The sequence below is a fragment of the Mercenaria mercenaria genome, chromosome 11, assembly GCF_021730395.1.
Source record: "Mercenaria mercenaria strain notata chromosome 11, MADL_Memer_1, whole genome shotgun sequence".
Classification (NCBI taxonomy): Eukaryota; Metazoa; Mollusca; class Bivalvia; order Venerida; family Veneridae; genus Mercenaria; species Mercenaria mercenaria.
The window spans coordinates 70,499,584-70,511,722 of record NC_069371.1 but is presented as its reverse complement, the minus strand read 5'-3'; the positions used below and the strand labels follow the sequence as shown (position 1 = coordinate 70,511,722).

The 12,139-nt window shown below is 33.8% G+C and overlaps 1 protein-coding gene across 10 annotated transcripts in view; it reads left to right on the top strand.

Annotated features, from left to right (window-relative positions):
* LOC123531496 (neuromedin-K receptor-like) overlaps positions 1-12,139 on the top strand; it is a 120,006-nt gene that overhangs the window by 64,675 nt on the left and 43,192 nt on the right. For all 10 annotated transcript variants that reach the window (XM_045312529.2, XM_045312537.2, XM_045312527.2 and 7 more), the window contains one exon: positions 9,074-10,039. In XM_045312529.2, the coding sequence (XP_045168464.2) occupies positions 9,137-10,039 (903 nt within the window). In that variant the 5' untranslated portion in view covers positions 9,074-9,136. The remainder of the gene's footprint in view (positions 1-9,073; positions 10,040-12,139) is intronic.

Below are 12,139 nucleotides of genomic sequence, written 5' to 3'. Positions count from 1 at the left end.
ATCGAGCCTATTTTGAAATAGAGCCAGTGTATTTGACATGAATATTTTAAAAGTTTTCACTAAATGAATACAGGCAGGTAATGTGTTTGGAATCAGACAGACTTTTCTATGTTGATTTATTCATAATGATAGTAGCCAGATCGTTGATGAATATTTAATTTAATAGTTAATAATCAAAAGTTTTGGCTTATTTGGGGGTTACATAATTTTTGAAAAATCAGAAAATTTCAATGATGAAAATTGTTGTTGACAGTCATGTTACTAACTATAGTTCAGAATTCAGATGTGCGGAATTGAACCTTGAAGGATCTATACATTATTATGGCAATAGTTTGTGTTGCCAACATTTTTAGCTCGACTATTCAAAGAATAGTAGAGCTATTGGAATCACCCATCCGCGTCCCGATTTGGTTAAGGTTTTGTATGTAAGCTGGTATCTCAGTAACCACTTATGGGAATGGATTGAAACTTCACACACTTATTCACTATGATAAACTGACCTACATTGCACAGGTTCCATAACTCTATTTTGCTTTTTTTACAAAATTATGCCCTTTTTTCGACTTAGAAATTCTTGGTTAAGGTTTTGTATGTAAGCTGGTATCTCAGTAACCACTTGTGGGAATGGATTGAAACTTCACACACTTATTCACTGTAATAAACTGACCTACATTGGACAGGTTCCGTAACTCTATTATGCTTTTTTTACAAAATTATGTCCCCTTTTCGACTTAAAATTCTTCGTTAAGGTTTTGTATGTAGGCTGGTATCTCAGTTAAACCACTTGTGGGAATGGATTGAAACTTCACACACTTATTCACTATGATAAACTGACCTACATTGCACAGGTTCCATAACTCTATATTGCTTTTTTACAAAATTATGTCCCTTTTTCGACTTAGAAATTCTTTGTTAAGGTTTTGTATGTAAGCTGGTATCTAAGTACCCACTAATGGGAATGGATTGAAACTTCACACACTTGATCACTGTCATGATCTGACATGCACTGTATAGGTCCCATAGCTCTACTTTGCAATTTTTTCAAAATTATGCCACTTCTTTGACTTAGCAGGTTTTGGTTAAGTTTTTGTATGTAAGCTGGTATTTCAGTATCCATTTATGGGAAAGGATTGAAACTTCACGCACTTGTTCACTTTTTGAGCTGATAAGCTCTGTGAAGGTTCCATAACCCTTTTCCCCATTTTTACAAAATTATGCCCCTTTTATCGACTTTTGTATTCATTCAATTGACATAGCATATAATGTGTATAGTTTGCAGTTTTGTTTAGGAATCACCACACTGCTAATAAATTCATACTTGAAGGTGTCTGTGACAAGTGAATATTTACATTGATCCTATTCTTTTCATTGAAAATTATGACGTTCATTTCATATGAACAGAAAACAGAAAGGCGCGAAATTTACTTCATTGCTGCTTAGTGATAACCGACCACTGTTTTGACAACATCCACATATAGTCAGGAAAAAGGTTCCTTAGATGACGTCACAGTTGTTCCGTGTGGTGAACAGAATGGCTGGGAAGCTGATTTGAATGTTAAATGCCACAAAATATGTGCAATTTAAAATATTATCTTGTTTACAAATGGAAAGGAAATATGATGTAAATATAAGAAATGAAACTATTTTTTTCGGTGTTCATGCGAAATGAACGACAGAATAGGATTGGTAAATTAAACATGAATCTCTAGCGGGATTCATGGATTTGCTGATCCTATTCTGTCGTTCATTACGCATGAACACCGAAAAAAATCATTTCATTTCTTAAATGAGATTCTCTGACCCATCAGTTCTCTGAGTGCTTTGATTCCAGTTTTTTGCAACAACTTAAAGTGGTAACTAGGTTTGTAGGGTAAAAAGTACATGTTTTGCCAGTAAAGTCTTTCCTCCACTGTGACTTACATGACATTATTATGTCACAGTCCTGTGGGACTGTTGGATAAATTTCTATCATTAATTCTGTTCCATCAGGATTTGACTGTTGAATTCACCATAAGCTTGATTCAAATGAGAAAAAATCCCTTAAGGTTTAAGCAGCATCTGAATTGACATACATTTTTAGTTTGTTTTTAATTAATGTATACTTATGAATAATTAAAAAAATATCAACATCTCTTTTAATTCTAACTAACCGTTCCTCTGAGGGTATTATGATTAATCGGATGATAGCGACTTGCTTTTTAAACCTTTATTCATCATCATGTTTTATAATGCTTAGAATAACTCCTGGTAATTAATCACTGTATTGTAGTTATATTGATAATAATAAATGATACTGGTAGTTGAAATTGTAACACAACCCTGAATCAGATGTCACATTTTAAAGAGATTTTTATCTAGGAACGTAGAAATACTGTTGAAAAGTACTAGGGTGAAATCACATTGTTACAGGTTAATAGTGGGGGAAAAAAAACTGATCTTTCAAAGATTGTCACATAAACATTAGTGTCTGTTATGGTATAAAAGTTTTATTCATACTCCTGTCAGCGCCGTAGCCACATTGAGGCAAACCGAGGCAGTTGCCTCAGTTAAAATTTAAGGAGCCACAAAAAAGTAAAAAGTAGGCCTGAAACTAACAAACTACTAGTAAACTAATAAATGGCATGTTGCTGTATGTCTTTACCAATTAATTTCTGATTTTAATAAGTCTAGGATAAATCCCTAATTATCCCTGTTATCAATATAATTTTTTTCTTAAAATATGAAAGTAATTGTTATAAATATGGCTAAAAGAATGATTTTTTACGGCAATATAGCACATTCTGACAGTGCTCCAGAATGCACCCAGAAAAAAATTCCGGGGTAGGCCATGCCCTAGACCCCGCTAGATTGCCTCGGTTAAAATTTGTGTCGGGCTACGGCACTGCCTGCTGAACATGAAAGCTGAGGTAAATTAAACATTGAAATTTAAAATCTTATATGATATGGTCCTTTAGAATTAGTGAGTTTGAGTTGATGACTCATGAATAGTGACATTCACATAGCCCAAGGATGACAGTGCTGAGCACACCATGTTTGTTGATGTTTTTCAGCTTTGGGGGAATAAATATTAGTATATTTGATCAGGTGATGCTGATGGACCCCTGTTTGGTTAGTTTTAAAGTTATGATGATGTGAAAGACATTTATAGTGTTATTGGTATTTTATTTTAGCAAAAAGAAATATAGTTGTTGCCAACATCTAGGTTTTGGCATAGTTCTATTAATTGTATTAACTTCATATATAAATGCACATGACTTTGCTAGCACCACATCAATTCACTATTCTCTTTGATATTCAATGCTGTCACCACATCAATTCACTATTTTCTTTGGTATTCAATGCTAGCACCACATCAATTCACTATTTTCTTTGGCATTCAATGCTAGCACCACATTAATTGACTATTTTCTGTGGTATTTGATGCTAGCACCACATCAGTTCACTATTTTCTTTGGCATTCAATGCTAACACCATATTTATTGACTATTTTCTTTGGTATTCAATGCTAGCACCACATTAGTTCACTATTTTCTTTGGCATTCAATGCTAGCACCACATTAATTGACTATTTTCTTTGGTATTCAATGCTAGCACCACATCAGTTCACTATTTTCTTTGGCATTCAATGCTAGCACCACATTAATTGACTATTTTCTTTGGTATTCAATGATAGCACCACATTAACTGACTATTTTCTTTGGTATTCAATGCTAGCACCACATCAGTTCACTATTTTCTTTGGCATTCAATGCTAGCACCATATTTATTGACTATTTTCTTTGGTATTCAATGCTAGCACCACATCAGTTCACTATTTTCTTTGGCATTCAATGCTAGCACCACATTAATTGACTATTTTCTTTGGTATTCAATGCTAGCACCACGTCAGTTCACTATTTTCTTTGGCATTCAATGCTAGCACCACATTAATTGACTATTTTCTTTGGTATTCAATGCTAGCACCACATTAACTGACTATTTTCTTTGGTATTCAATGCTAGAACCACATTAATTGACTATTTTCTGAAGTATTCAATGCTAGCACCACATTAACTGACTATTTTCTTTGGTATTCAGTGCTAGCACTACATCTGTTGACTATTTTCAGAAGTATACAATGCTAGAACCACATTTATTTAATTAACTTTTTTAAGTATACATTGAATGGTAGCACCACATTTATTGATACTTATTGCTAGCACTGTACTAATTGACTATATATTCTTAAGTGTACAATGCTAGCACCACATTAATTGACTATTCTTTTAAGTGTACCATGCTAGAACCACATTAATTGACTATTCTTTTAAGTGTACGATGCTAGAACATTAATTGACTATTCTTTTAAGTGTACCATGCTAGAACCACATTAAATGACTATTCTTTTAAGTGTACGATGCTAGAACCACATTAAATGACTATTCTTTTAAGTGTACGATGCTAGAACCACATTAAATGACTATTCTTTTAAGTGTACGATGCTAGAACCACATTAATTGACTATTCTTTTAAGTGTACAATGCTAGAACAACATTAATTGACGATTTTTTTTATAGAATGCAATTTTATGTGTTCATTGAAAGGCACAAGCAATTTGAAGACTTGTATATTAATTCAAGATTTCTAAAAAGGTTCAGGTGCAAAAACTATATTAATCTATCAGAATTATTTCCATTCTAACATTTAACTGACATTAATAAATTTACAGTTTTCACTAAAATTTAGTATGAAGTCTGACAGATAAATACTTTAGGAGTTTGAAATAGGAGCTTTGTCATATTGGTTTCTAGCAGTCAAGATAAGGTGATAAATATCACAGACAAATATTGAAGAATCAAAAAGTTGTTTTAACAAAAGATGTGTAACTGATGGTGTAAATTATATAACAATTTAACTTATGAATTAAAGTCTTTATGTCAGACATATAGTAATATAAACAGAAGCCATAGGATATAGCAATATCTTTAAGAATGTGAAATTAAAGATTACATGAAAATTTTAAAATCAAGTGAGACACATTTTTCAAAAAGCTAAAAGAAAATCGACACAAACAAGCAAAATGGCAGACTGAGTTTGATTAAAGCTGTTTATGAAAGGTAATAACTTGAGGTACAACACCCATCATGCCAGCTTCAGACTCAGTCATACAGAAATATTGAATGGACTGCATGATTTCCATTAAGAAGGTAGGTTACCTTAATATTTGTATGTGCGCATGTCCAACTGGAAGCTAACGTGACGATTTACGACGATGTTTACGACAAACTAAATGTATTTGTATATCCATTCTTCTGAAAACAAATAATGAACCTGTCTCCGATCTGATGCTTTATGGTTTGATAATGCAGAAATAATGAATAAATTGCTGCAGAAACGCTTCAAAACAATGTTGCCTTAAAATGACGTCACTGATGTCTTGACGTTACATGTCATTTACCGCGCAAAATTAATAGCTTTTATTTTGAGAGTACCTTATTCTGTGCATTTTCTTTATTTGAACTATTTTCAAATAACCATTATTTGCTGAAATATTTTTTATGAGTCTTTTGCTCAGAATAATAATCAGTATTTTGCTTCTTTTATGTAATTATATTGAAATTTTATGTGGAATGTAAGAAAATGGATGATGGTAACCAATGTTATTTGGAATATAGTTGGGTGAAAGGTTACTTGTTACGGTCATTTTCAAATAAAAAAACTAGCCGTTTGATTTGTAATACCTATTTTTCAGTTTCAGTTGATAATTTGTTACTTATATACTAAAACTAAGATCTAAAATTGTTCAAATTTCAGTAGAAAATTGTGGTTTCTTGAATTGAATTGATATTACCATGGAAACGAAGCCCGTGACTTATATATCGAAATGTAAAATTCAAAAGCGTTGACACTGGTCTATTTAAAGAACACAACTTCAGCTTTTTATTTTCATTTCAACAAATCCATGAGAATAATAGCAGCATGCTGAACGATTTTTCGATGAAAAATGCCAGACGAAGGGTACTGCTGTAACTATTTTAAGCTGTGAAATTTGTTTGAATAAATGCAGATAACACGGAAATATAACTTACGTTAGAAATAAGATGTTTTAAAGCTACATTAACAAGACAGATAATTTTATTCAATATTTTTTTTACCAGAAATTACGACAAAAAGTAAGATATAAGCTATTTTAAACATCTCTGTTGCCATGGTTACTTTAAACTTTAAGAAAAATAGGGTACCATGTAAAGTGCTTGGTATTTTGCTAATAATATTACCCAAATATTCCATGTTGGTCATGTTGGTAAGCAGAATGGCACTGAAGCCGTCGAAAAACCCCGTTTTTATACATCGTTGTTTAAAAATGAGAGAAAATGCGTTACCATGGAAACACGAGCCCCGCGACATACACATTTTAAGCTTATATTAGAAAGCTAACGCGCATACTAGTAAAATGATCAATTATGCAGACTTCTGCGGATATCAATGAAACTAAAATACACTGAAAAGTGTTAAATATCCATATTTTCCGTCTTCTTTCAATATAAAATACCTTTGGAGGGTCATGTTCTTCAAACCCAGATAAAAATTGAACTTTAAGGGACTGAGATAAATGAAATTGAGATTGTAGCAGTTAAAATATCATATTACACGAAATACAAAAAAACTGCTGCGGTTCAACTAATTATCCCCCGCCAATGAAATCGGGAGTGGGGTATTGAAATGGAGTTCTCCGTCCGTCAGTGCGTGCGTCCGTCCACAGCCATTTCTCAGTAACTTAGCAGGTACAATTTCATGAAACTTGAAATAAACATGAACCAACATACTGCAATGATGCCCGTCAAGTTTTTTTTTTTGGATTGATCATTTTCCCATAGAGTTATTGCCCTTTATTTACTGAAAAAAGCCCCAAAATGTTCGTCCGCTGCCATTTCTCAGTAACTAGCAGGTAGAATTTCATGAAATTTGAAATAAAGATGAACGAACATACTGCAATGATGCCCGTCAAGATTTTTTTTGGATTGTCAATTTCTCTTAGAGTTATTGCCCTTGATTTAATGGAAAATGCCCAAAAATGTCCGTCTGCAGCCATTTCTCAGTAACTATCAGGTAGAATTTCATAAAACTTGAAATAAACATGAACCAGCATACTGCGATGATGCATGTTAATTGTTTTTTGAATTCAGTTATTGCCATTTAATTGTTTAAAATCCATAGATTTGTACATAACAAACCAACCAATTGGTAGAAATTCATTAAACTTCTTTCATTCTTTTCCATGAACATTTATTATAAACATGTGAAGTTGTGTACCCACACCTGGTCCCCCCCCCCCCCCCCCCCCCGAAAAAAAAAAATCATTCCTTTTTATTTATTTTTTTTCAAACCTTCCATTAATATTTTATCAGCATTGTTCCCCCACCTCACTCCACTCAGTCATGCCCACCACCCCGATCATGCATCCCCCCCCCCCCCCCCCCCCCCCCCCCCCCCCCCCAAATAAAAAGCATTCATTTTCTGTTAATATGATTTTGACTACTTAGTAACATCCTTAACTTTTTGCCGAGTATATTTTTTTGCCATTCCTCACCACAAATCCTTTCGGCAGGGGATACCAATTCATTGAATTAGTTTGTTTGAATTTACCCTTGTAACAAGGTAACCTACCTCCTTAAGGACTAGAAAATATAACAACACTTGGTCCAGTTACATTGAGCAAGTTTTCCCTGCAGGTCAGTGTGTGTTTTTTGGCTCCACCCATAATTTAGCAGGGCTTTTTCACTCTATCTCACGGGGCCGATATTCGGCCCCATTCCCAATGCCAAATATGCTCTATTTTTCCCAATCTGGAGCAAAAAATTCCCAATCCAACGAAAAAATTTCCCAACTGAAATCAGTTACTTTCTGTTTTTCAATAATAATTCTTGCACAATTCTTTTTGTTTGCCAAGTAAAGCAAACAAAATCTTGGAAAAACCCAACTTGTTTCTATTTTTAGTAACATGACTGTCTGCAACCTCGGCAAAAAATAATTACAAGATTTTGCTGAAGAAATGTATGATTTGTATGCAAAAACCTCTCAAAATGTATCAAAACACAAAATTAATATTAATTGAATAAAGTACCCAAAACATGTTGACATGTAGTTCTTATACCATTAAAATCAATTGTCACATATTTTCGCGACCCAGTTTTTACTCTCGGAAATACACGCACTTTGCCATTCTACTTTTTGGATAATTTCAGTTATAACTTCGGTGAAAACAAACTGTAAACAAAATTTTAGCATGACAGATAAAGAGTTACTGTATTTTAGGCAATATTGGAACACGTACAATCCTGAAAAAAATAAATCTCAAAATTTCACAAGGGGATACTGTCGATCAGTAAAATTTGAAACTGAAGACTTAAACTAACATAATTATATTAATTAAAAACTCACTTAATTTGTCAGTATATTTTCCCAAATTTGACAATTTACCGCGTTAAAAATTCCCAATATGACCAGGGGCCTTTTTCCCAAAACCCCCTGAAAAAGCCCTGTTTAGTAAAATGTTTTATCATTTATTCTAATATGCTTATTTCTGTTAAAACACGCTTAGGCTAAAATGACGTACGTCACGTTAATGCGCGATGACGTCAATGTTTTTGTTGTGAACAAGAAAGAGCGCTACAATATTTTATCTAATCCGTTCATGTACAAATTCATGTATATTGTTATATGTGCAGTTTTCTAAATAAATACTGTTTAAACCAATATTTTATCTACAGTTTCAGATTAAGGGCATATTAGAATCGAAATAATGTATAGCAAAATCATGTTTTACCTAAATTAATACACTCAAAATCAGTTATACATCGCCAGAATAATTCACTCAGGCTACACCCTCATGAAATTTTTCTGCAGACGTATAACCTCTTCCAGTGCATTAATAATGTTAAAACACTGTTTTTCTATACATTATTTCTTAAATCATGTGCTCTGTTTACACAAATGGAAAAAGCTATGCCTGTTAGCTAAGATTCAAATTTTGATAAACCTTGATTTCTCTAGGTGAACTATTTCTTACATTTTGTTTCCTATATATTTTCAGGTTACGATAATCATGATCAGTATACCCGTGCGCTAAGTTAGGAACAGTAATTCTAAACCAAAAATGACGTTACCAAGTGCCGTCAACTTCACCACTACAGTGAAGACGACTGTCCTCTTCAACGATACAAACTCGAATGTAACGGAGGTATTCAATATTTCGGAACCAGGTAGCATGCGACCATGGAATACTATAGAGAAAGTAGTGTTTGGTACCTGGCTTTCTATATCAATGCTGTGTGCTGTAATTGGAAATTTAATGGTAATTGTTGTTGTCTTTCGGCACAAAGGAATGCAGACGCGGACAAATATGTTCCTTGTGAATTTGGCGATAGCTGATTTTCTAGTTGGAATTTTGCTTGCTCCGTTTTCATTAACGACTTTAATCAGTGAAAAATGGATATTTGGCGAAGTCATGTGCAATATAAATGGATTTATGAATGCAGTATGTTTTATAACTTCTATTCATACGTTAATGTATATCAGTATTCACAAGTATGTCTCAATTACACGACCATTCAGTAGGATACTCAATCATTGGAAAATTCTTATAATGAGTGCCGCTGCGTGGTTGTGGGCAATTATTTGTGCCATTTTAACCATGTTTGTATTAAGTAAGGTTGTCTCAAAGCCGGGAGCCATGCAGTGTGGCCCGGAATACCCACGAAACCAGTTAGAATATTTACACCACGTTATCATAACGGGTACGAATATAGTCATACCTCTAGCAATTATGACATTTGCATATGCACGGATGTATTGCGAATTTAGAAGTCATGCAAAACGACTTCGTCAAAACTCAACTTTACAAACAGACCAAATTTTAGCGCAGCAAATTCAAGTGACAAAGACACTATTTATTGTGTTGGCTTGCTTCATGCTATGCTGGCTGCCATATTTTGCATATTCTTCCTACGTGTCAACTATAAAAGACAAGTCTAAGATCCTGGCTTGGGCAAACCCTGCTGTAAGTACAATATTTTGTTCTTTTGATAGCATTGCTTTTATACCTCCAACAAACTTCATCATTAAGAATGGGACTGTATAGGAATCACATTGTCCATTTTCACTTCGTCCATGCCTGTCTCGTCCCATCCCAAATTATTTTCCTTGAACATCTTTGGAACCCATTAGATACCATTTTAAAACATGCAACACATTTTTTTAGGCTTATAAGACAACTTCACATACCAGGTCCCACAACTCTGACATCTGTTTTGACAAAATTATGCCCCTTTTTCACTTTGAAAATGTCGCAAAATTGACATTCTCTCGAATGTTTCTCTGATGATGCATTTAATTGGTATTTCATTAAAATCTCTAAGATCAAAATTAAGTTTACACATCAAATTCCTTAACTCGGCCTTTAATTATTTTCACAAACTTATTCTCCATTTTCACTCGGAAAATATAACAAAATGATTGATTTTTTGAAAATCTCTGAAATTAACAAAGGTATTGCATTAGACCTGGTATTAAAAAATATAAAACTAAAAATCCATCTTTTTTACAATTGTCTGAGAGTGAAAAGATGCTTTCAAAGCTTCTCAAGTTGGAGAAATTAAAATTTTGAGTGATACTGTAGAATCTGGTAAATAAGCGCATATTTGAATATAAGCGCATATGAAAAGTAAGCGCATACTGCCTTACTGTTATTATCCCCCAACGAAAGTCGGAGGGATTTAGTTTTGGCGTTGTCCTTCCGTCCGTCTTTCCGTCCATCCGTCCGGAGCCATATCTAGGTATTGGTTGGGAATATTTATCTAAAACTTCGTATACATGTTCACCACTATGAGTTCTTGTGGCCCGTCAAGTTTCAGTCAGATTGCCCAAGTAACACCAGAGTTATGGCCCTTAGAAATTTCTAGTGTTAACTATATAGGGTACTATAAATTTGGCAATTGCTGCATCATAATTTTTAATATATTTGACCTAGAACTATGAAACTTAAACAGAATTTAGATCACCATAATGTGGCTGTGTACACACAATTTCGTTTGGATTTATATGTAAATTAAGAGTTATTGCCCTTTAATTGTATAAAAATCCACATATTTGTACATAACAAACTTGCCATTTGGTAGAATTCCTTTAAATATCTTTCATTCTTTTCCATGAAAATTTATTGTAAACATGTGAAGTTGTGTACCCACACCTGGTCACCCCCTTACCTTGATTACATCCCTCCCTATCCCCTGACCCACCCTCCAAAAAAAATTTTTTTTTTTTAAATTCCTTATTTAAATTTTTTTAAACAAACTTCAGATACATGTTCACCACTATGAGGTTATGGGGCCCATCAAGTTTCAGACAGATTGCCCAAGTAACGCCGGAGTTATGGCCCTTAGAAGTTTCCAGTGTTAACTATATAGGGTACTGTAGATATGGCAATTTCTGCATCATAACTTTTGATATATTTGACCTTGAACTATGAAACATTAACAGAATTTAGATCACCATAATGTGGTTGTGCACACACAATTTCGAACAGATTTCTTTTGTAACTTTAGTGTTATTGCCCTTTAATTTTCTAAAAATCCACATATTTGTACATAACAAATTTACCATTTGGCAGAATTTCATTAAATTTCTTTCATTCTTTTCTGTGAACATTTATTATAAACATGTGAAGTTGCGCACCCACACCTGGTCACCCACTTGCCTTGATCACACCCCCTCCCCCCGACCCCCCTCCAAAAAAAAAATTTTTTTTATTTCATTTCTTATTTTAGATTTTTTTCAAACCTTCCGTGATTATTTATCAACATGCAAGTTGTACCATTCCCCCACCTCACTCCTCCACCCAGTCATGCCCACCACTGATCATGCATCCTCTGCTCCCCACCCCCCAACTTCACCCTTTTACCCTTTTTTTCATTTTTAATTTTCATCAATTTTATAATCAACATGTGAAATTTTGTTTCCTCTCCCGTTCCCCGCACCCCAACCCCCTAAAAAAAAATATATTAAGTTGTGACTGCACAAACCTTGTCCTCACCATGTTCAAGATATCTTACCTGTGTTCTCTTAAGAACAATCTTTCTTTTAAGTTCAAATGTACATGTTA